Source organism: Schistocerca serialis, chromosome 6, assembly GCF_023864345.2.
Source record: "Schistocerca serialis cubense isolate TAMUIC-IGC-003099 chromosome 6, iqSchSeri2.2, whole genome shotgun sequence".
NCBI classification, from domain to species: Eukaryota; Metazoa; Arthropoda; class Insecta; order Orthoptera; family Acrididae; genus Schistocerca; species Schistocerca serialis.
Window position 1 is genome coordinate 602,545,984 of NC_064643.1, and position 26,197 is coordinate 602,572,180.

Genomic DNA, 26,197 nt, shown 5'->3' on the forward strand with positions numbered 1-26,197 from the left:
GAAATCACTGCAAAGGTGACATTACAGATATCATTACCAGTAGTGTTGAAAAATATCACTCCAGCTATCAGAAATACAGAAACAGAACATCATTAGAATTCATAGTGTTGTCCCATTTTTGCTGCATATGTATCCTGGTAAGTTGTGCAGAGCTACACTCAAGAGCTAAAATGTAAGATTATTTCTGCCTTCCCCTAACCCCAAATACATTTTAGTGTCACTCCAACTTTTAATGAGCCATAGACACTTACATTTTTAATAATAAAATAGCTCCTCTAATAGTGCACCCTTCAGACTAACTGAGACTTCTCCATTGAATCATTCTGGTGGAAAATATATGTATGATGCTGCATCACACCTACACTAATGTGCCTTCAAACGCATATCCCAATATGCCACAGAGCTCATTCAGTTAGGTGTCTGGAGATTTTTGGCCACACAATGTCATTACCAGTTTATCAAATTACATGTTCTTTGGAAGTAGAAAAAATAACTCTTTCATATGATCAGCCTATGAATAGGTGTCCTTTTCTGGCTGGAATGTTATGTGCTGCTTTTCTGATCATAGTCTCATTCACATGGGCAAGCAACTGAAATGTATCCCTTGTAAACGTTGACTGTAGTTTTCTAAAACCTTCACCTTAAAGGGACACCAGTTGTTTCTCCTTTTAATATTTGGCACTGGAATAAGATTCAGGGAAAAGGGTATGGGTTTGAGGAGGGGAGCAGCATCAAAGGATATGTTATGTTTGTGGGAGAATGATCACCAGCTGCAGTGGGTGTGAGGGTATGTTGACAAACCAATTTTACATTACCTTTTGTTAGCAATGCAATGCAAATAATTTCTGTCAACAATGTTATGGCACAGGTTTGTAACGCTTAAAGAAAACTAATGTGTCAGTTGGAGATATGTAATGTATGGTTTGATACTGCAGAATTACAATAAATTGAGTCTACAAAAGTTAGAAAATATGTACAATTTTATTCCAGTGACCTACACTGCTCGACAACTTGTAAGGAACAGAGATATTGTTGGGCAGAAATAATCACAAGCAATGATGGATGACATGAAACAGCACATACATAATAGAGATGGAGTGATATATTTATAATGAAATATGGTGTGGTACAGATTTCACCATATGAGAACGCAGGGCAACAGACCTAAATAACATTCATGTTTGACACAGGTCAGATTCCCGACATAAAGTTTGGTATCACCTCTCAGTAAGGAATAAAATCTCTACCCATTATTCATGCTAGTTATGAAACAGTTGAGGTCTCCTTGGGAGAAATTGTCCCATTCCTCTCTCAAGGCGGTTTTTAGTTCTTGCACGGTTCAGAGTGGGGTGTGTGATGAGAAACACATCTGCCAAGAGCATCCCATGCATGCTCTACAGGTTTAGGTCCAGAAAGTAAGCAGGCCATTCCATGAGTTCAAATCTTCACATTCCATGGTGTCAAACACTTCCATCATTCCCATGTGGTTGGGCACTGTCATCTGCAATCAGAAAATTGGGACCTGTCGCACCCCGAAACAGATGGACGTGTTCCAGAATACTGTCCCTGTAGTGTCGCTGTCCTTTAATTGTACCTCGCCCAAATATATACAGCGGTTATCGGCCATTGTGCATAATGCCTGCCCACACCATGATGCCTAGGCCAAACCGGTGATGTTCATGAACATTCTGTGATGTGTAATGTGTTCCATTCTTTCTCCACACTAAGTGGTGGGCAGCATCACTTTCCAAAGTGAAGTGATATTTGTCAGAGAACATCACTCTGCACCACTGCTGTTGACCTCGGCCAATATGCTCCCTAAAAATAAAACCAATAAACTCTTTCATGACAAAAGTGTGGCCAAAGTGGGATGCATTTAACAAGCTTCTGAGCAAACAAACAAGCCTGATTTAATTGCCACTAAATGGTAATGGTAGAGACACGTGTACCAACAGTGGTTGCAAGGTCTACAGTGATCTGACTAGGAGTGAGGTGTCTGTTACTTTGCTCATCCATGATCATAAGCACTCAAATGACATCTTGCAGAAATGTTGCCATACCACACAGAATTTTGCACTGAGCAGTTCCACAACAATGTTTGTCAAACTCTATACAGGATGAACTGTCAAATGCAAATGGAGTGTTCGTGCACAGGCTTCACTGCAGTTAACATGTCCTGCCCTCTACATTTGCTTTTACTACCATTGAACAAGTGTTCTATAGCAGTTGTTGGTTGTTCTGTAGCAACCGGTAGTTGTTCCTTAACAAAGGTCAGTTATTCTGTAGCAATTGTCAAGCAGTACATTATTTCCAGTGCTGCACAGTCACATGCACACAATTATAAACAGTATTATTACCTTCAATTCAAAACTGCTAATGGTTAACTTTCTTCCAGAGAATCAGGCTGTGTGGCTGCAGGGCTTGTAGTATGTGCTACGTGGATAAACCAGAAATGGAAAATACAGACTAATAGGATGAAGGAAAATAAGGAGGCCCAAACCAAAGGGAATGACTTAGACTGATCTCTACAGGTAGGCATAGCATGCAAAGCCTAAAACATGAAGAAAATTAAAGAAGAGGAAGATGGTGATGATGATTATCATCATCATCATCATGAGTGCTGTACCTGGGTAGCAGGGGTTCTGGTCGCAGGTGACGCCAGGCTTGCAGGAGCGTCCATCACCGACGTAGCCAGAGGGGCAGCGACCGCAGCGCACGCCCTCCTCCGTGTCGTAGCACTGCACGCCCGGAAAGCACGCCTGTGGGTTGCTGGCGCACGTCTCCCGCAGCTTGGCCGCTGTCAGCAGTACACAACACACTGTCTGTCAGCCTTCAGTACTTCTAATACTCTACTTAAGTTACAAAATCTCTCACAACATTACTGCGTACTTAATAGTAATTTTACAAAACTTGTATTTCCACTGCCTTGTAATCTGTATATATGATGAAATACAGCGTGGATTATCACTGGCCTTAAATACACCAGAATATCACCATCTCGTGGAGATAAGTTGGAAATTTGAAGTTTTGCAAGCAACCTCAATTTGAATAAAACTCTTGACGTTTTGACATGTATATCAACATCATCATCTGCATACATTAAACTAAATCTACATTTGCATTGCAATAAATAGTGCCAGTGTGGAACTGTTATAATGAGTGAAAATATGTGTTCTATCATGGTCTTCAGACAGACATGATTACGAGTGTTAATTAGGAGATTGACTCGTTCTACATCTATACTCTGCAAGCCACCTTGTGGTACAAGCAGGAAGGTACATTGTCTAACCACTATCACTTCTCCCCTTTCTTGATCCAGTCCTGATTGGTGTCCTGGAAGCAAGATTGTTGGTAAACCTGTGTGTGAACTCAAATCTCTCTCATTTTACCACCATGGTATTTTTGTGGGTTGTACATAGAAAGAATAAACTGACTTTTCTAGGATGGTATGTTGTCAGAATTTAAACAGCAAACAACATGGTGGATCAAAACTACTCTCTTGCAATATGTGCCACTGGAGTTGAATAAACATCTCCATGACATTTTCACACCTACTAGACAAACCTGTGATGAAATGTGCTGGTCTTCTTTGGATCCTCTCTATTTTCTCTATCAATACAGTCTGCCAAGGATCCCAGAATGACAAGCAATCCTCAAATAATGGTCAAACGAATATTTTGTAAGGTACCTCCTCCTTAGTGGGCTACAGCTCCTCATGATTCTTCCAGTGAAGCTCAGTCTCACATCTGCCAATCCTACAATTAGTTTTTATGGTCGTTTTACTTTAAACAGCATGCAGCATGTCATTGTCAATGGAGAGAAGTCTTCCGAAGTAAGAGGGATTTCAGGTGTGCCGCAGGCGAGTGTCATAGGACTGTTGCTATTCACAATATACATAAATGACCTTGTGGATGACATCGGAAGTTCACTGAGGCTTTTTGCAGATAATGCTGTGGTGTATCGAGAGGTTGTAACAATGGAAAATTGTACTGAAATGCAGGAGGATCTGCAGCGAATTGACACATTGTGCAGGGAATGGCAATTCAATCTCAATGTAGACAAGTGTAATGTGCTGCGAATACATAGAAAGATAGACCCCTTATCATTCAGCTACAAAATAGCAGGTCAGCAACTGGAACTAGTTAATTCCATAAATTATCTGGGAGTACGCATTAGGAGTGATTTAAAATGGAATGATCATTTAAAGTTGATCGTTGGTAAAGCAGATGCCAGACAGAGATTCATTGGGAGAATCCTAAGGAAATGCAATCCGAAAACAAAGGATCTAGGTTACAGTACGCTTGTTTGCCCACTGCTTGAATACTGCTCAGCAGTGTGGGATCCGTACCAGATAGGGTTGATAGAAGAGATAAAGAAGATCCAACGGAGAGCAGCCTGCTTCGTTACAGGATCATTTAGTAATCGTAAAAGCGTTACGGAGATGATAGATAAACTCCAGTGGAAGACTCTGTAGGAGAGACGCTCAGCAGCTCAGTACGGGCTTTTGTTAAAGTTTCGAGAACATACCTTCACCGAAGAGTCAAGCAGTATATTGCTCCCTCCTACGTATATCTCGCGAAGAGACCATGAGGATAAAATCAGAGAGATTAGAGCCCACACAGAAGCATACCGACAATCCTTCTTTCCGCAAACAATATGAGACTGGAATAGAAGGGAGAACCGATAGAGGGTCTCAGGGCACCCTCCACCACACACCATCAGGTGGCTTGCGGAGTATGGATGTAAATGTAGATGTAGAAATCAATCTGTATGCATATTCATAGATATTTAGTGAATGAGACTACTGGCTGTGACTATTTGGAAGCTGTGTACTTGCACAAAAATTGGTCTTTCCACCTGTTTACATGCAGTATGTACATTACGTTTGTCTATTTTGAGAGTCAACAGGAAATCCCTGCACAAAGCGTCCATCTTTTGCTGGTCTTCCTGCATTTCACTACAATCACTCTCATGGTGCTTCCGACATTTTTCGATGGTGATTTATGTGTATATTGAGAACAATAATCGTTGTACAACACTCCCTTGGGTACGACTGAAGTTACTAATATTACATATGATGACATCTCTCTGTTAACAATGATATCTTTGCCCTGTTAGCTACCACCACTAATACTGAAATTGCAGGTTGTCTTTATACATATGACACAAAGCAGCACAGTCCACAGGTTTTCGAATGTACAGGAAAGGCTGACCAATCGACGAGCTTCCCAAATTTAAACAACAGCTCAAACAGTATTTATTAGATACTTCATTCTATTTGGCAGAAGAATATTTCAGTAGAGTTAACTGTAATTGATTTTTTCATTTACTAATTTGATGTGCTATTGTGCATTACGATACTCACAATCACTGTTAACATTACTTTGTCTTTCATTTAGCTATTAAGATCTACCATATATTTTAATGTAATTTTTTCTATACCTATTAATGTGTATGTTGTCTTATACCAAATATCCTCTTGCAAGAGGTACTTTTATGTATTCCTTTTGTATTATTTGTAATAATTCTGACACGTCCTACATCCATGTGAGTGCCTCGCAGTATTGGATTTTTGGGATATAAATAAATAAATAAGTAGTGTGTGCCTGGCAGTTGTGAGCCGCTCCAAGACTGCAATGGTGCCACAGAGCATGACAGGCCAGCATTGTTCCAAACACTGTCATGTCATCCTCTTTATAACCATTGAACACCGTTTATCTTATTTGCTCGGAGTAAAATCCCCACTAAATGTACCTCTGATTTCTATTTTGTGCAGTTATTCAAAACCACCTTCATTTCCAAATAATCAATAACTTCTCGTGTGGACCAATTTACATGATTCTTCGAATTATGTTTTGTGTTGCCCCACAGGCAATTTGTCTACCTACATTTGTTTTATGCGGTGTACAACAACAGTACGATTGTTTTGTCCTCCACAAATACAGCCACATTCAGTGGGAGTACTGAAGAACCCACCTGGTACTCTAAGACTTACGAGCTCTTGAACAGTATGTAATACACGATAAGACAAAAAAGAAGGACTCACCATGAAGAATTATCTGAATAGATCGGAAATGGGTAGATGTCACATACATGTACAGACAAACAAACGATTACGATTCAAGAAAAATTGGATGATTTATTCAAGAGAAAGAGCTTCACAAAGAAGCCAGTGAATAATGTGTTGGTCCACCTCTGGCCCTTATGGAAGCAGTTATTCGGTTTGGCATTGATTGGTAGAGTTGTCCTTCTGAGAGATGTCATGCTAAATTCTGTCCAATTGCCCCGTTGGACTGTATTGATCACAAGATGGTTGAAGGGCTCTCCCCATAATACTCCAAACGTTCTCATTTGGGGAGAGGTCCGGTGACCTTACTGGCCAAGGTAGGGTTTGGCAAGCACAAAGCCAAGCAGTAGAAACTCTCGTCATGTGCGTGTGGGCATTATCTTGCTGGAAATTAACCCTGGATGGCTTGCCACGAAGGGCAACGAAACAGGACGTAGAAAATCATTAATGTACAACTGTCCTGTAAGGCTGTTGCAAATGACAACCATATGCTATGAAGTGAAATGGAACCCCAGACTGTCACTCCTGGTCGTTGGACCATGTCTTGGGCGACAGTCAGGCTGGTGATCCAATGCTGTCTGGGGCCTCTCCAGTCATGTCTTCATTGGTCATCGGAGCTCAGTTCGAAGCAGGACCCATCACTGAAGACAATTCTACTCTGGTCAATGAGATTCTAGGCCGAAGATGTGTCTGGAGATGCCTCACACAGCGATAGGATACCAACTTAACCGTCGCCCGCCATAAGGCCCGACAGGCAGGAGTGATGGTCTGGTGCCATTTCTTTTCGTAGCAGGACTCCTTTGGTGGTCAACGATATTCTATACCCTGTTTTGTTGTCCTTCACATAAAGCCATCCTGGGCTTACATTTCAGCAAATCTAACACTCGCCCGCACACATCAAGAGTTTCTGCTACTTGTCTTCATGATAGTCAAACCCTACCTTGGCCAACAAGGCCCTTGGATCTGTCCCTAAATGGGAACGTTTGGAGCATTACGAGCAAGACCCTCCAAGCATCTGGGGATCTTACAATCTAACGCGCCAATTGGACAGAATTTGGCACAGTTTCCATCAGGAGGACATCCAACAACTCTATCAATCGATGGCAAGTCGAATAACTGCTTGCACAATAACCAGAGTTGGACGAACGTGTTATTTACTTGCTCAATTTGTGAAGCTCTTTCTTTTGAATAAATCATTGCATTTTTCTTGAATTGTACTCATTTTGCCACGTGGAGTGGCCCCGCAGTTAGAGGTGCCACGTCACAGATCGCGCGGCCTCTCCTGCCAGAGGTTCGAGTCCTCCCTCGGGCGTGGGTGTGTGTGTTGTTCTTGGCATAAGTTAGTTTAAATAGTATAAGACTAACGACCCTTCGGGATTCACACACATTTGAACATTTTTTAACATTTGTAATCATTTGTTTGTTTGTATATGTACATCACATCTACCTATTTCCGCGGCATTTGGACGATTCCTTCACGGTGCATTGTCTTTTTTGTCTTAGAGTGTATTTTCCGAATCTTTAGATAGGTACTGAACGCTGGTTTCACTGCACACCTGTAGAGAACATGCCTAGTACACTATTCATCAGCATGTGTTTTCCACGGAGGCAAGAAGTGCCCTTCGCTTTTTGTATGTGAAAGTGTCCGGGACTGTTTGTATCTGCAACGCTTTTCATTGTACATGAGTCTTAAAAATGTCCAAATTGGAGATGATCATAGTTGAAAATGGTCCTGTATGAGGATGTGTTCAAGACACGTTTATTTTGAATAGGACGACCGAAAATTTGCATATAGGCATATATGGCATAACCATGTAAGCGAGAGAAAGTTAACAAAAGGTTTGAAATTATCTGCAAAATTGAAGTGCTCTCATTATGAAACACTGGATGAATATAGTCTGGGTAATTTGCGCTTTGTTTTAACCAGAAGCTGGTTTTACACGCATCTCAGCGTTTATGACGCCATATCTCCCAAACTACACTCCTGGAAATGGAAAAAAGAACACATTGACACCGGTGTGTCAGACCCACCATACTTGCTCCGGACACTGCGAGAGGGCTGTACAAGCAATGATCACACGCACGGCACAGCGGACACACCAGGAACCGTGGTGTTGGCCGTCGAATGGCACTAGCTGCGCAGCATTTGTGCACCGCCGCCGTCAGTGTCAGCCAGTTTGCCGTGGCATACGGAGCTCCATCGCAGTCTTTAACACTGGTAACATGCCGCGACAGCGTGGACGTGAACCGTATGTGCAGTTGACGGACTTTGAGCGAGGGCGTATAATGGGCATGCGGGAGGCCGGGTGGACGTACCGCCGAATTGCTCAACACGTGGGGCGTGAGGTCTCCACAGTACATCGATGTTGTCGCCAGTGGTCCCAGCAAATTAGGGACACTGTTGCTTCTGGGGTATCGGCGAGGACCATTGGCAACCGTCTCCATGAAGCTGGGCTACGGTCCCGCACACCGTTAGGCCGTTTTCCGCTCACGCCCCAACATCGTGCAGCCCGCCTCCAGTGGTGTCGCGACAGGCGTGAATGGAGGGACGAATGGAGACGTGTCGTCTTCAGCGATGAGAGTCGCTTCTGCCTTGGTGCCAATGATGGTCGTATGCGTGTTTGGCGCCGTGCAGGTGAGCGCCACAATCAGGACTGCATACGACCGAGGCACACAGGGCCAACACCCGGCATCATGGTGTGGGGAGCGATCTCCTACACTGGCCGTACACCACTGTGATTGTCGAGGGAACACTGAATAGTGCACGGTACATCCAAACCGTCATCGAACCCATCGTTCTACCATTCCTAGACCGGCAAGGGAACTTGCTGTTCCAACAGGACAATGCACGTCCGCATGTATCCTGTGCCACCCAACGTGCTCTAGAAGGTGTAAGTCAACTACCCTGGCCAGCAAGATCTCCGGATCTGTCCCCCATTGAGCATGTTTGGGACTGGATGAAGCGTCGTCTCACGCGGTCTGCACGTCCAGCACGAACGCTGGTCCAACTGAGGCGCCAGGTGGAAATGGCATGGCAAGCCGTTCCACAGGACTACATCCAGCATCTCTACGATCGTCTCCATGGGAGAATAGCAGCCTGCATTGCTGCGAAAGGTGGATATACACTGTACTAGTGCCGACATTGTGCATGCTCTGTTGCCTGTGTCTATGTGCCTGTGGTTCTGTCAGTGTGATCATGTGGTGTATCTGACCCCAGGAATGTGTCAATGAAGTTTCCCCTTCCTGGGACAATGAATTCACGGTGTTCTTATTTCAATTTCCAGGAGTGTATGTGTCATATAGTTATGTAGTTTTGCAGGTACATTCAGTGGTACAGGTGGATGCTGTCTGCAAAATGTGTTACGAATACAGGTAGTAGTCAAACTTCATGCCTGATGCTGCTATTTTACTGCATGAACAGCCGAAAATACAGTAAGCGATAAAGGTTTTTCCTTTCATCACTTAGCACTGGGTGTCAGCGAGAAGAGGTTTTGTGAAGATTTGCAGTTGTGTGTAAAACTTCTTGTAAGTTACTAAATGCTCTCGTTCTCAAATACTGAGTGATTACATTGCGCAACACAATCAAGGGTCACTCTTTTGAAACCATGTAATTGACCCCCCGTTGCAACGTGGAAGTTTGAAATTTAGCTCAATGGTACATACAAACTTCCTCTGTAATGGTGGAAAAGCATGATTCTCTGCGATGTCACCCTCAGGCTCCGCGGCGCTTCAAAAGTAAGGTGTCGACACACGTGAAAAAACGGCCAAAGTTGAGAAGCTTATGCGAGGTGTAAAGTGGATTAATGATATCACAATGGCTCCAAATTTCACCACAATTCTGCCCAACGCCACCGTGGACGTGTCAAATGGTGGGAAAGCCAACACACAGCGTCTTGCCCACATTTTGACGCCTCTTCGATGGATGTCAGAATCGTGATGATGCCCAGCGGTGGAATCACGCTGTTTCATTATGGGTGGCCGAGGAAAACATTTCAGACACACTGCCGCTCAGAATCAGTCACTTTGATTAATGCACTTGGTGTTTCCTGAAGCTTGAGTGATATTTGTGATGTATATAACCTTTAAGATACTTTGGCAGTTGCTCATGTTCTACGAGGGGCGTTCAATAAGTAAGGCAACATATTTTTTTCTCTGCCAATTTCGGTTGAAAAAAAATGTGAATTTGCTTTGGAATATCGTGGAATATTCCCTTTTCTGCCCCTACAGTTTCCGGAAGTTCCGATAGGTGGCTGCACTATAAATGGCGTCTGCAACAGAGGTCGTTCCAAGCAGAGAGCTGTCACTGAGTTTCCTTTAGTGGGAAACCAGACCATCACAGATGTTGTGAGTCGTTGGCCGAGGCGTCCCTTAACATCGCAACAAGGTCGCGCAAACCTCTCCCTCATGTGCCGGCCGACCGCACACTGCTGTGACTCCTGCGATATTGGAACGTGAGAATACTCTCATTAGATGTGATCTACGGATCACAATCAAACACCTCGCTGCCCTGCTGGGCAACGCAAGGCCTCACACAAGTCTGCGCACGCGAGATGAGCTCAGAAAACTTCAATGGACTATTCTCCCTCATCCACCCTATAGCCCGGAACTTGCACCTTCTGACTTCCATCAGTCTGGCCCAATAAAGTGTGCTCTTTGCCAGAGGCACTACTTTCATGATGGAGAGGTTATTGAGGCAGCACGACGTCAGCTCTAATGTCGACCAAAAACTGGTACCATGTGGGCGTTCAGCCCCTCCCAGTAAGGTGGCTTAAGCCTGTCGCGTTGAACAGAGGTCATGTTGAAAAATAGTATTTTGTGGCCAAAAGAGGGGGAATAATATGATGTATTGTAATCCTGAATAAAACCACCCTGCTTTCAGAAAAAAATTGTTGCATTAGTTATTGAACGCTCCTTGTGTGTACATCAAGGTTTTAGAGCTGAGATAACACAAATAATATGTTGGTTGGCCTATGGTCGCCTAATGATTTTGTGCTCTCATTTTTGGATATTGGTCGAATTAAGCTTTTTAGTTCTCATTAGGATATGTATCATTAACGAGAGAGAGAGAGAGAGAGAGAAACTGAAGATGTTTGTGTGAACTGGAATAATAAGTTACGGTCAAGTATATTTTCTTGGTGATCCCAACGTTTCATCCCCATCTGTGGAAACATTATCAGAGGGATCGTGGCTTTGATTTACTGCAGACAGTGACTGTTCAGACTAAAAGATTTCTTTCTCAACATTAACCCTGAGTCCGTGGACAAGCAAAAACTCCCTTCCCTCCACATCCTTTCTCTCAGAGGGGCCAGTTTTGCTACATGGTGGGAGGGCCTTTCCAGAGTTTTGAACACAAAGGAAAGAAGCCCGAGATAGACTGAAGGTCTTAAATGGTCCATGAAGCCTGCTCGAATGTCATCTACATCTAAATGGATACTCTGCAAATCAAATTTAAGTGCCTCGTCGAGCGAACGGTTGTATATGATTGTTAAGTATGGAGCATCAGCATACTCCGAAAGGAACCTAACTGGTATACAGTCTGGACCAGAAGACTTGCATTTATTAAGTGATTTAAGTTGCTTCACTACTCCGAGGATATTTACTTCTACGTTACTCATGTTGGCAGCTGTTCTCGATTCGAATTCTGGAGTATTTATTTCGTCTTCTTTTGTGAAGGCATTTCGGAAAACTGTGTTTAGTAACTTTGCTTTGGAAGCACTGTCTTCGATAGTATCTCCATTGCTATCGCGCAGAGGAGGCACTGATTGTTTCTTGCCGCTAACGTACTTCACATATGACCAGAATCTCTTTGGATTTTCTGCAAGGTTTCGAGACAATGTTTCGTTGTGGCAACTGTTATAGGCATCTCGCATTGAAGTCCGCGCTAAATTTTGGGCTTCTGTAAAAGATCACCAATCTTGGGGATTTTGCGTCTGTTTTAATTTGGCATGTTTGTTTCGTCGTGTCTGCAACAGTGTCCTGACCCGTTTTGTGTACCAAGGAGGCTCAGCTCCGTCGTTTGTTAATTTATTTGGTATAAATCTCTCAATCGCTGCTGATACTATTTCTTTGAATTTAAGCCACATCTGGTCAACACTTATATTATTAATTTGGAATGAGTAGAGTTTGTCTCTCAGAAAGGCGCCAAGTGAATTTTTATCTGCTTTTTTGAATAGGTATATTTTTCGCTTATTTTTCGAGGAGTTGGGGATTACAATATTCAGTCTCGCTACGACAAACCTGTGCTCACTAATCCATGAATCGGTTTCGATGCTGGTTATTAACTCAGGATTATTTGTTGCTAAGAGGTCACGTGTTTTTTCACAACCGTTTACTATTCGCGTGGGCCCATGAGCTAACTGCTCGAAATAATTTTCAGAGAATGGGTTTAGCACAATTTCGGATGATATTTTATGCGTACCTCCGGAATTAAACATGTATTATCGCCAACGTATCGAGGGTAAATTAAAGTCACCACAAACTATCATCGTGTGAGTCGGGTACGTGTTTGAAATCAAACTCAAGTTTTCTTTGAACCTTTCAGCAACTGTATCATCTGAACTAGGAGATCGGTAAAAGGATCCAATTATTATTTTATTCCGGTTGCCAAAAATGACCTCTGCCCATGCTAACTCACAGGAAGTATCTGCTTCAATTTCGCGACAAGTTAAACTACTTCTAACAGCAACAGACACGCTACCGCCAACCGTGTTTAGCCTATCATTTCGGAACACCGTTAGGTTCTTCGCAAAAATTTCGGCTGAGCTTATATCCGGCTTTAGCCAGCTTTCAGTGCCTGTAATGATTTGAGCATCAGTGCTTTCTATTAGCGCTTGCAGCTCTGGTACTTCCCCCAACACAGCTACGACAATTTACAACTGTATCTTCGTTCTTCCTGTGTTCAGCCTGATCCCTTTGTGACTGAAGCCCTTGTTGTTTTTCCGAGACCCTCTAACCTAAAAAACCGCCTGGTATAATGCTGCCCACGAAAGGCAGAGATCCAGATGTGAATCGGACACCGCCACATCATTTTAACCTGTCACGCATAAACAAAAGAATAATCCATGTGTGCTGTTCAGTTGGGGTGCCGATAAACGCAAATGCTGTATCACAAATGGGAACGACAGTAGTCATGTTGTGGGGATGAATACAAGATATGAAGAGAGCCTTACAGGGTTGTGACAACCAATGAGGGCAGTGCAGAGAGGTACTTACAGCGTTGGCAGATGTCGCAGTGCTCCAACAAGCTCCGCAGGTACTGGATTTCCGTCCGCTGCAACACACATTGCCTCATCACTTTATTGCCATGGACTATGATAACATACTCACCTGTCAGTTCACGCCTTGATCAACTCCTCGCATTTTCACGGTCACCTGGTGTAAGTATGAAACAGTTTTAGAATGTGGTAGCAGCATGTTTACTTCCTCTCAGAGAATTTAGTAAATTGTGTTCTCACGTATTTTGCTTCGTTATTGTATCTAGCTCTTTTGTGTGTGCTCCGTGGGGACAAGTGAGCCAAAGCTGCTTGGACATGGAACGACTCACTACATATCATTCCATGTAGGCTTTCACGGCCGGCGTCTTTATCAGGAAACACTTCCGGGCAAGTTGCCGTGGTCGATCTGTAGAACTTCTTCTCCCTGACGTTTCGTTCTCAACTACGGAGAACATCTTCCGAGGTGAGTCGACGACTGGCTGCTAGGAGCTGGGGCCGCCGCTTATATAGAGATCGTAGGGGGCGCCACCACACGTCACGTGGCGTCGATGTGCAGCTATCTCTGGCTATCGTCTGTTCTCTCGATTGCAGGCAATCGATTGTCACGTGATTGATGCAACGTCGACCGCCATATCTTATCCAATTTTAATCCTTCTTCTTTACGATTAAAATTGTATTGATGTTTGTGGATTTCAATTGCCTCTCTATACATACGTGTATAATAGTGCGACGTCCTCGCTAGCACGCTTGTTTCACCAAATTTTATTTCGTGATCTCCATCCTTAAAAACATGTTCCGCTACTGCCGATTTGTCGATATGTCCCAAGCGACAGTTTCTTTTGTGCTCCGTCAACCGTGTATTGATGCTTCTTTTTGTAGTTCCTATGTAAACCCTGCCACAACTACAAAGGTACACATACTGATCGCTACCTCCATAAGAACTCAAACCACCACCCTAGGCAAAAGAGGGGAGTCATAAAAACACTAGTGGATAGGGCCAATAATATTTGTGAACCAGGCTACTTACAAGAAGAACTAAATCATTTACGAATGGCCTTTGCGAAAAATGGTTATACGAAAAACGAGATTAACCGAGCACTTCACCCAAATAGAAAAATGCCTAAAAATAGGAGACAGCAACAACCATCAGCTGGAAAAGTATTTCTTCCGTTCATCCATAATATCACGGATCGAATTGGAAAAGTACTAGCCAAGTTTCAGGTAGAGACCATTTTTAGACCTACTAAAAAAATTAGTGAATGCCTAAGATCAACAAAAGATGCTCGTCACCCCCCAGCCATCTCAGGGGTATATAAAATTCCGTGTAGTTGTGGCAGGGTTTACATAGGAACTACAAAAAGAAGCATCAATACACGGTTGATGGAGCACAAAAGAAACTGTCGCTTGGGACATATCGACAAATCGGCAGTAGCGGAACATGTTTTTAAGGATGGAGATCACGAAATAAAATTTGGTGAAACAAGCGTGCTAGCGAGGACGTCGCACTATTATACACGTATGTATAGAGAGGCAATTGAAATCCACAAACATCAATACAATTTTAATCGTAAAGAAGAAGGATTAAAATTAGATAAGATACGGCGGTCGACGTTGCATCAATCACGTGACAATCGATTGCCTGCAATCGAGAGAACAGACGATAGCCAGAGATAGCTGCACATCGACGCCACGTGACGTGTGGTGGCGCCCCCTACGATCTCTATACAAGCGGCGGCCCCAGCTCCTAGCAGCCAGTCGTCGACTCACCTCGGAAGATATTCTCCGTAGTTGAGAACGGAACGTCAGGGAGAAGACGTTCTGCAGATCGACCACGGCAACTTAGCCCGGAAGTGTTTACTGATAAAGACTCACTACATAATTCACAGACTGCTGATACAGTCACACACACACACAGGAAAGAAACAAGATAGGCTGTAGTACGAGGTGCGTGTACTGAGATCTCCGATTTTTTGTCAGGAGGCACGAAACGCGCGGTTTGCCTTAAAACACGAGAGCACTCTTCGTGTATGATGACAGCGCTGTTGTAGCACACTAAACTTGCATCAGTTGCGGCGACAGTGAGTACTGATTTTGGTGTTTGAAACTGTGACGTCTTCATCACAAGAACACGATGTAATCACTCGTTTTCTTTACTATCGTGGTGTGACACCCATTGAAATTCTTCGCCAGTTGGCTGAGGCATTTAGTGGTGGTGTCATGAATCTGAAGAAAGTGCGTTCGCGGGTGTGATAGTTCAAAGAAGACCGAGCGTCGTGTGATAACGAACAAAAACGATCTCGATTTTATACCAGTCACGCCGACAACATAGTCACATGAATGGCGACAATTGATTTAGAGGGTTGCAGATGCGATATGAAAGATGTCGCCTCCATAGTTGGCACTTCCTGGATCTGTGCACACAATCCCCTCTGTTGATAAGAAATACGTGAAGTGTTCTTCAGGTGAGTGTCGTTGCCACGAGTGCTGGCTGACGAGCCGAACGTTGAGCGCATGGCAGTCTGTAATTTCTTTTCGAAAACTTTTCAGATACAGTCTCTTTAGGGCTAGAAGATATGTCAAATGTGTTTTTGGAATTCTTACTAAAGAGTTCAAAGTGTGTGCTCAACCTTCGAATGTATCTCGAGAATTTGCTGAAGACATTATAAAAACTTGCTCTGTTTAGCACGGTCTTGTTCGGTATCGACACAGACACAGATTGGAATACATTCTGAGTAACTGTGTGTAATGTGGACATACCAACAGACCCAATACAAGCGGAACGAAATGTAAGTGATGCTCGCCAATCGTCGTCTTTTCTGAAGAACGTCTGCTTTAATTTTCTGCTAGTTATCTGAATATTTCTCACACTCCATGTTGCAAATCGATGAATGTTTTCAGCTTCAAAGACGAAATCTTCTGTATAGACTTCCATCTCTGGCTAACTACCCTACTACCAAATGAGAATGAGCAGCAGTCCCAAAACGTCACGGGCCGACAGTTAACGTGCGGCTTTACCCGCTACTTGGCCGGCCATCGGCACCACCGAGTGGCGTCCTGTGAAAGTCGCGTTTGGAAGCAATGTTACACCAGTGGTAGGCCTGTGTCACTTCTGCGCCACCGGTGGCGGTTGTACACCACTGAGCGCCATAGAAGCGCGGTGGCCCTCGCTGCACGTCAGACGGTGCCTAGTTAAACAAATGAGAGAAGTGCTACTCAGTGTGAAGGTGGGGCAAAGATCAGGCTCTCTGGAAACCAACAGTTATTCTACAGTTCTACGTGGTGTTAGGCGTCGAAAACAGAAGCCGGACTTCCTTTCCCAATTCCAATTGTCGCCCTTGAAGAGGACGTTCTGGACAAAGAGTAACCCAGCCTACACCTTTCCCAGTTTGGGCCTCCTGTACCATTCTGTCAGCGCTGAATACTCCAATGAGCTCCCTATATAATCATAAATCACGAGCGAAGCCACTCCCTATCCGTGTTTTCGGGAATTTCGGAACACGTTACTCAGAGCACAGGAACTTCTGTCAATAAAGCAATAACTAAGCAAAGCTGAAGCCCTCCCGGTTGGCCGTGCGGTCTAATGCACGGCTTTCCGGGCGGGAAGGAGCGCCTGGTCCCCGGCACGAATCCACCGGCGAATTTGTGTCGAGGTCCGGTGAACCGGCCAGTCTGTGGATGGTTTTTAGGCGGTTTTCCATCTGCCTCGGCGAATGCGGGCTGGTTCCCCTGATTCCACCTCAGTTACAAAAAACATGGGGGTTACACTCGTCTGCTGTGAGACGTTCCCGGGCGGGGGGGGGGGGGGGGGGGGGGGGAGGGTGTCCACCGGGGGCCGAACCGCACAATAACCCTGGGTTCGGTGTGGGGCGGCAGAGGGGTGAAGTGGACTGCGGTAGTCGTCGTGGGGTTGTGGACCACTGCGGCTGCGCGGGGACGGAGCCGCAGAGCCTCTAGGCCCTCGGTTAACATACAATACAATACATACAAGCAAAGCTGCCTTAAAGCAGCATATTCATATCATATATAATGCTTTTAAATAATTTAACGTTTTACGTTTCCACTAGTACAAGATTACTCACTGCATTGAAAAAGTTATTGCGCTACTAATTGCAAAATTTTTACACTTACCTGCCGCTCGATTTCGTCTCTAAGCTTCTTAATTAGCGTTGCGAGTTCGGTAAGTGTTTCAACAATTGCTGAAAAAGTGAAAGAAACATGTGACTGAATAAGGAATTGCAATACCGATAAATAACTATTCAAATATTGAGATACTACATTTAAACTTATATAACAACGTTACGTATCATCTAAACTGATTTGAAATATTACGTATGGGATCTAATTTCTCGCATCTTGTTTTTCTCAGAGAAAAAATACGATAGGGATATGTTAAAATTTGAACAATGCGTATGTTGGGTTGCTTGAGATGCAGTACAGATAATGCATCATTCGATCTGTGTGAACTGAGAGCGGGAAACACAAGAAGCTCAACAATAAACTTAAGGAGTATGATAGGGAGTAGATTAGAACAAGTTTCAAACAGCATCCCATAATCTCTGAAGTGTCGATCGATTAGGGCATGACTTAATTTACAAGGTCTTACCTCATGTGTTTCACTACATACCAATATATTGCATATTGTCTCTTTTTGCATTTACATAACTAAACAAAAATATATGAAGTAAATTGACCTCTTGGTGACTGCCTCTTAAAATAGCATTATCGCATTTCTCATACATGTTCTTTTGGAACCGGGTTATTTGCTCGAACCATAATGAAAATGTTATCCAGGCCATATCTTGAAAACCTGCACAATAAAACGCAGTGGAAGCTTTTTCATTCAGAAGATAATTTTGATTGCTAACTGCTGTGGTTGTTTCAAGTACTACTACTGTTTTCTTTTAATAGCTGTAATTGTTGGTAGAACTACTGATGTTTTCCAGGTACCTCTTATCTCGGTTTTCAAACAGCGTAATAACGTTCATGAACAGCACAGGATCATCATGTTTATCTTCAACAGCTTTCCAATTTGCAATTTTTCTGTTCGTCGGCGACATTAACTTGAACAACCAGAAAATTGTGTTTACAGAATGCAGCTGATACGGAAGGAATTAATTGTTGCTGAATTAATTTGATTTAAAAGGCGGAAACAGAACAGTCTTCCATTTTAACGCCATGTTCTGGTCTTTTACTTTTCTCTTAGCTTCCAGGCAATGTTTACTTTTTTCTCTTTGTCAAAAACATACAGTTTTACAACAGGCTCATTGGAGACAGTTGGAACACGTTAAATTATTGTGTTCAACGACTCATGTGAGAAGAACAATGTGGTCGAAAATTGTTAAATGGTTTCTGAGAAACTTCAGAATATGAGCCACATGAGGCATGAATGTAATTTTTTAACATCTTCGTTACATTACATCTCAAATTGCTCAGATGTAAAATGAAGCTAAGAATTGAAATAGGTACTAAAATGTAATATGATGTGTAATTTATAACTCTTACGCAAATCTATTATGAATAAAGAAAACTCAACATGACAGTAAAATCGGGAGAAAAAAATCACTCAGTGAGAATTGATCTTGTGGCCCTGGAATTTGAAATCGAGTATTCTATCAACTCCGCTACCCAGAAACATGTGCTGTCTTTGTTAAATAATGTTCCTTGTTAAGTACTCCACAATAAGATAAATGTTTGTTTACTTCACATAGGCTAGCAGAGCAGACGTCCACAGAAAAATTGATACGCTTTTTTAGGCTCTTAAATTAATATAACATGAGTCTGTATGTTTCACACACCCTTATACACTAAGATAACAGCTAATTAGATCAATTCTCCCGCTTCTGTCACATGCTAGTTAGGTCCAAAGTGGTTACCACGTACGACGAGACGTCCAACTGACCGATGGCCGTACTCAACTGTCGGCCATCCAGACGCAAAAGATTGTCGCTACTTTCTTTATTTAGCTTTAGGTTCTGTAGGCATGTGAGGAGAAAAAATCTTCAGAATATGAAACATCAATGAACAATCTGAGACACTAGTAACCAGAACTTCCGAAGCACCTGAAGTGATTTCTCAAATGTAGGACATTAGAGCATGAAAACGTATTGTTGATTTTAGTGCAGACTGAATCCTGGAGAGTTTAACGGAATTTCATTAGTAAATTGTGAAATACGTAGACTAAGGCCTTCCAGTCAGTTTACTGACCCAGAATACTGGTGAACACAAGGGTTTCCAACACAAATCTGCTGTGTTGTTGTCCTACTTTGTGCGACTTGTGTTTGTCATCCGTTGGTACTCAGGTATTATGTTATCAAAATTATTGCCTCAGCTGATAAATTGCGTAGAGCAATGTCCCATTAAACTTCATAAGTATCTGTGTGAAAACAGCTTCCCAAATTCAGTGTTTTTACTTCGGCAGTGTCACGGAGTCCAAGCGAGCAACATGGAAGTACCAAAGGGGGGGGGGGGGGGGCAGTTGATCAATATGCAGGCCAAAAATGACCTAGCTGCAGTCATTTAATAGTCACCAGTAAACCCCCGATTCTTTAAAGAATCGAACTCCCATTTGTAAAACAACACCAACGTCTTAGTACTTTACAAAGGGCTTAATGTGTTAAACATTTGACGTTAAAAATGAAAGAGCGAAAAAGTTTGAAAAAGGTTGAAATTGTGCTTGAAGTTCGTTGGAGCTTGTTAGGTGTTCTCATTATGAAATACTGGACGAATAGAGTCTGGGCAATTTACGCTAGTTTTTCACGCATCTAAATGACTATGACGTCACATCTGCTGAACTATGCGTCGTACAACGATATAATTTTGCAGATACATTCAGTGGTATATGTGAATACTGTCCGTAAAATGTGTTGAAAATAGAGTTGGTAGTAAAGATGTGATAAATTAAAATGTTATTTCTGGTGCAAGTTGTACTGCATGAACAGCGAAAATGTACTAAACGATAAAGCTTTTTCTTTTATCATTTTATCATTTTGTGGAGTGTGTGTGTGTGTGTGTGTGTGTGTGTGTGTGTGTGTGTGTGTGTGTGAGAGAGAGAGAGAGAGAGAGAGAGAGAGAGAGAGAGATTTTACAGTCTCCTCAGGGAGGTTTAACAGAAGTTCAGAGAAAACGCACAATGAAGCGAAACCTGTGCATCTGATGCTGTTCATGCAAGGCAAGTGCTCATTTCTCGATGAAGAGTGAAACACGTCGTGTGAAGAGGACCTTAATAGCCTGGCGACTGCAAGAGAGATTGAGAAATAATTCTGTTGAAATGCAAACACTCGCTCTGCACCTAATCTATTGTTCCAGATAAAGGATTTTTTTGTTCATCATGACCTAGATTGTCACGTAATAAAAACTGGTTCTAGTATAGCATAACAGACAGTTCTGGCTATAACATTAAATTGATTGAAATCGTCTGTCTCTTTTCATACTTACCGTTTTACTTCAGTTTGCTCTATCAGCTCTCAGTCTCTGCTTTTGCTTTCCTTTTTAGAAATTATGTTAAGCATTACACACATTTATTGAAGGTCAGAAGCAGCAGTTACTTGTAATGACATAACAGGGCTTGAAGGGGATAGCTTCCTTGAACTAATCTCACCAAGCCTTCTACGAAAGTGCTGTTTTATTTATTTTGTTACACTTTGTTTAAAATCATAAGGAATCTTGGTCGAAGTAAGAGGTCAAAATATCTCGATACATGGACTAGTTTCATTTATAAGATGGAGTTGTAATGAATAATATACATATATTAAAGTGGGTGTATGTTTATATCTGTGTGCTCCACATCTCCTCCTAACTCACTAGATTGATTTCTACAAAATTTGGTACACATACTACTTACTGTCTGGGAAGATGTACTGTTGGTGTAAGAACCACCTAGCTCTAATAGGGCTTGGGATGGAAAGGTTGGTAACCCCTGAAATCTAAGCTGTCCTGCATAACAGGTATGTTGTGTGGGTAGCATCAGAATGTGTTCCAGGGGCCTATGCAGATGGGTATGGTTGAGTAGGGAGAGGGTGAGGAGAAGGTGGGTACTGAGAGGGAGAGGACGATATTGACAGAGAAAGGGCAGAGAATGGATAGACTGATAGAGGTGGTAGCAGGGACAGACAGAAAGAGAGAGGTGGGAGTAAGAAATGAACACAGGCAGGGAGAATGGGGAGATGGACTAATAGAGGAATAAATGCCTGGGGTAGTCCCAGGTACTCAGCTATTATTAATTAATCATCACATTAATAAAGAGAATGGAGAACTTTCAAAATACTTTGCCTTGACAAATTCATACTTTCGTAAGCACACATAACTATTTGATATTCGTATCTGCTTTCTGTTCCATTTTATTTTTGTAGTGAATTTTGTTTTTGTGTCTTTAGCCTTTCTAGAACTGGCAACCTATGATGGTCCACAGTAGCTATTTTGATGAATCTTCCGCAAGATTAGCCTTCGTCATAATTTGAAATTATGTAGAACATAATTTGGATTAAAAGACGTGTTGTAATTGAGACATACAGTGTTGTTGATGCCATAACAATGATGTTACACACCACCATTGCAAAAGTGCTGTCTCAGTTGTGCTGCAGAGTATGGGCTATATCACTTCAAACTGAGTAATGATATGGTATGTTGATAATAACGATTTTGTTAAGTTTTTCTTTGTTATTGAAATCTTAATTTACCTCACACATTAAAGGAAGCTGCGCACCTGCAACTGTGGACGAAACTACATCAGATAAGGCAAGATTATATACAGAAGTTGTGGATTTAGGTATATACTAATAGGGACTCGATTAAATGTCAGAAAATAAACATCAATAATTACAAGTCACTGAAGAAGAAAATAGAAACACTGAAGTGCCAACGAGTTTTTACTTTTGTTTGTCTTTCTCTAAAGGACTGTTCTCTAATGACGTTTGAATCTCTGCATAAATAACGCATTCTGCTGCCTTTTACACAAATATTTTCAGCTACTTTCGTACACTGTGTCATTGCAACATTTGGCTAGAAACAAATACGCAAATTAGCGTATTTTGTGTATGTTCACCCAAAAACGCCATAGGACTATGTTCTGTTTCCAAAGTACAAAAACATGCAGTAAGAAAATTATTCCAGTGCTCGTCCAAGTTCGTCATGAGAAGAGCTTTCTTTAGAGTCAGTTATTTTAACCACCGTGTTACAGTATTTACATTTTTTGATAACATATGTTGTATACAATCGGTTAGGATTTACAAGGAATAATTATATGTACTATTAAAATAGAAGAAGAAAAAATGCAATCAACCTTCATTCAAACTGGCTTTAGCTCAGAAAGGGATTAATTATGTTGATAACAATCTTTTATGATTTAACTAATGGTGTACAATGACTGACGGATAACAAAGCAAAATTTGAAAGTGAGCTATAAAAGTTCCTTTTAGGCAAATTTTTCTATTTCACTTTTATAAAGGAACTTGTACTTATCTCTGTTAGTAAACTAAATTTTTTTTTATGTTAACTGTTCTGAAAGTGGTCAGCATTGAGCCACATTTAAATTCAAATTTATTGATGTGTAAACTGACTTATTACACATCATTATCATACATTATAAAGTGGCCTATAAAACATCTAACTAACTAACTAACTAACTAATTAATGACCAATTCCGCCAAAACGGCAGATTTGAAAAGTGAGTGGGCATTTCATTTTCATCACTTAACGATTATGTAAAACAAATTGTAAAAATGCTTACCTCTGTCATCACAGTGCGATATTGGAATGTCACCTGAAAAAGAGAAAAAGAAATAATTCAAATGTCATATATACTTAGTTAATTTTGCTGCATAAATTAGGATACATTTCCACAGTAGAAAGTTATTTGTTTGGGACCAGTTCACATTCTTGATAGCTATAAACTGATATAGTGATATAGTGAGAATCACAGTAACTCCACTATAATTATTGTCTCTGAATAAAACTTCTTTCCGGTTTGTCTCATTGCTTATTTCTTTCAGTTACCTTTTGTACTATACTGTCGGAGTATTACCATTTATGGTCCAAATTTCATTGAGCTATGTTACTTGGCAGTGACACGTCATAAGAAAATTACTTTTGTCCTCATGTTCTGCACACGTCTGTATTTTGGCACTGGTGGGAATGGCTACCAATGCAGATCAATCATGTTTTTGGTTGACTATAGCACTTTGTATAAAGAGGGAAAAAGAAACAAAATGATGGTCCTTGGGATGGTTGAAACTGAGAGATAAATATACTCACGAAACTCGGCTTAAAAAAAAAAAAAAAAACACTGCAGTCAAAACCTGATGATTACATCAACTTTCTCGGAACAGGCAAGCAAACCTTTAATAACTTGTTAGAGGTAATTCGTCCACACAATCTAAAAGAATACAGCTATGTGAAAATCTGTTACAGTTTCTCAACGATTATCCATAACTTTGAGATGTCTGCCAACTGGAACAGAGTTCGATGATGTAAAATTTTATCCTGCATTGCATATCATGCACTTAATTACATTATTGTGGAAACTCGTAAAGCAATAAATAAAGTATTAAAAGACAATATTATTTTTCTGCACTTTGGCATATATGTCGTGCCAAGAATATTGATTTTTTCATTATGTCTTCCTGTTTAATATTTGGATGAGAAAGATGCAGATCTCTACCATTTTGGTAATGGCCTTTGAACTTTGGTTCACGTGCATTTAATCTTTTGTTCTAAGTTTAAAAAATTGTAGAAACTCTCGACAGAAAGAGATAAACTGCAGTAAGAGTCTTTTAGCTCAAAATGCATGGCGAATTGACAACATTGGTACAATCTGTCGTCAAGAAGCAAGCAACTGACTGTTGTTGACAACTGCAAGCGTAAATGGTAGAACTTGTTTTTCAAATCAGCCTTCGATCAAAATTTCTCTCAAGCACGTCATAGTTCTTGTTTGACAAACACATCAAACAAAGCAACACAATGCCAAATAATTAGACAAACAAACGAAATTTGTTTGACAAATTGTTTGATCGTCATCGTTGGGGGGGGGGGGGGGGCTTTTCAGCTGTGTGGTTGTTGCTTAGGTCGGTATTACACTTTTTCAGCTGTGTGGTTGTTGCTTAGGTCGGTATTACACTATCACATTTCTTTGTCAAAGATTTTATCAAAGATGTGATCAAATATTCCGTCAAATATATTTGACAAAGATCTTTGACGTATCGCTAGAAGGGGTATTACACTGTCATCATATTTTTCGTCAAAGTTCAAGATGGCTGACAACAACAACTTGTTATTAACCGCAGCAGTTGCATGTACCACAATTGCACTGTGTGCACATGCGAAAGAGAAGCGGTGGAAGCGGTGGAAATTTGATAGTGTAATACCGGCCTTAGCGACAGTCAGCAGTGGGAAAGACTTGGCGCCGTATACTCACTGCGTCGTATGATGTTGGGCGTGATGTCGTTGGGCACCGGCTGGATGGCCTGCATGATGTTGGAGGCCTGCTGCTCGGGGCAGTTGTTGCGGTTGAGCGCCGAGCGCAGGCCCATGCTGTCGTCCACCTCCAGCACGTAGCGCCGCTCCCGGAACTGCACACACCAGTCAGTCACAAACTGTAGCAGGGCAGCTGGCTGTTTGTCTTTATTATTCGCGTTTGGTGTACATACACTTAGGTGATATGCTCACATACAGGTGGCGGTAGTGTTGCATAAGCGAGACGTAAAATGGTAGTGCACTGGAGGAGCTCTCATTTGTGCTAAGGTGATTTATGTACAGTCCATGTCAGAAATCTGTACGAATTTCATTATTTCAAGATCCACAGTGTCAAGAGTGGGCAGAGAATAGCAAATTTCAGGCATTAGCTTTCACCACGAACAACGCAGTAGCTGACAACCTTCACTTAACGACCGAGAGCCGCAGCGTTTGCGTAGACTAGTCAACGTTAACAGACAAGCAACACCTACATCTACATTGATACTCCGCAAATCGCATTTAAGTGCCTGGCAGAGGGTTCATTGAACCAGTTCACAATTCTCTATTATTCCAATCTCGTATAGCGTGCGGAAAGAATAAACACCTATATCTTTCCGTACGAGCTCTGATTTCCCTTATTTTATAGCGGTGAGCGTTCCGCCCTATGTAGGTCGGTGTCAACAAAATATTTTCGCATTCGGAGGAGAAAGTTGATGATTGGAATTTCGTGAGAAGATCCCGTCGCAACGGAAAAACGCCTTTCTTTTAATGATTTCCAGCCCAAATCCTGTCACATTTCTGTGACACTCTTTCCACTTTTTCGCGATAGTACAAAACGTGCTACCTTTCTTTGAACTTTTTCGATGTACTCCGTCAGTCCTACCTGGTAAGGATCCCACACCACGCAGCAGTATTCTAAAAGAGGACGGACAAGCGTAGTGTAGGCAGTCTGCTTAATAGGTCTGTTACATGTTTTCTAAACCCATGTTGACTGTGTCCACACCACGCAGCAGTATTCTAAAAGAGGACGGACAAGCGTAGTGTAGGCAGTCTGCTTAATAGGTCTGTTACATGTTTTCTAAACCCATGTTGACTGTGTGTCAATAGACCGTTTCCTTCGAGGTAATTCATAATGTTCGAACACAATATATGTTCTAAAATCCTGCTGCATATCGACGTTAACGATATGGGCCTGTAATTTAGTGGATTTCTCCTACTACCTTTCTTGAATATTGGTATGACCTGTGCAACTTTCCAGTCTTTGGGTACAGATCTTTCATCGAGCGAGCGGTTGTATATGATTGTTAAATATGGAGCTAATGTGTCAGCATACTCCAAAAGGAACCTAATTGGTATACATTCTGGACCAGAAGACTTGCTTTTATTAAGCGATTTAAGTTGCTTCACTACTCCGAGGATATTTACTTCTACGTTACCCATGTTGGCAGCTGCTCTCTATTCGAATTCTGGA

The 26,197-nt window shown here is 42.0% G+C and overlaps 1 protein-coding gene across 1 annotated transcript in view; it reads right to left on the reverse strand.

Moving 5' to 3' along the window:
* The window catches only part of LOC126485078 (cartilage oligomeric matrix protein), a 397,283-nt gene that overhangs the window by 96,801 nt on the left and 274,285 nt on the right, over positions 1-26,197 (reverse strand). The window contains exons 4-8 of the mRNA XM_050108681.1: positions 24,689-24,842; positions 23,006-23,038; positions 17,410-17,477; positions 13,280-13,337; positions 2,627-2,797 (exon numbers count right to left, since the gene is read on the reverse strand). Of these exons, the coding sequence (XP_049964638.1) occupies positions 2,627-2,797; positions 13,280-13,337; positions 17,410-17,477; positions 23,006-23,038; positions 24,689-24,842 (484 nt within the window). The remainder of the gene's footprint in view (positions 1-2,626; positions 2,798-13,279; positions 13,338-17,409; positions 17,478-23,005; positions 23,039-24,688; positions 24,843-26,197) is intronic.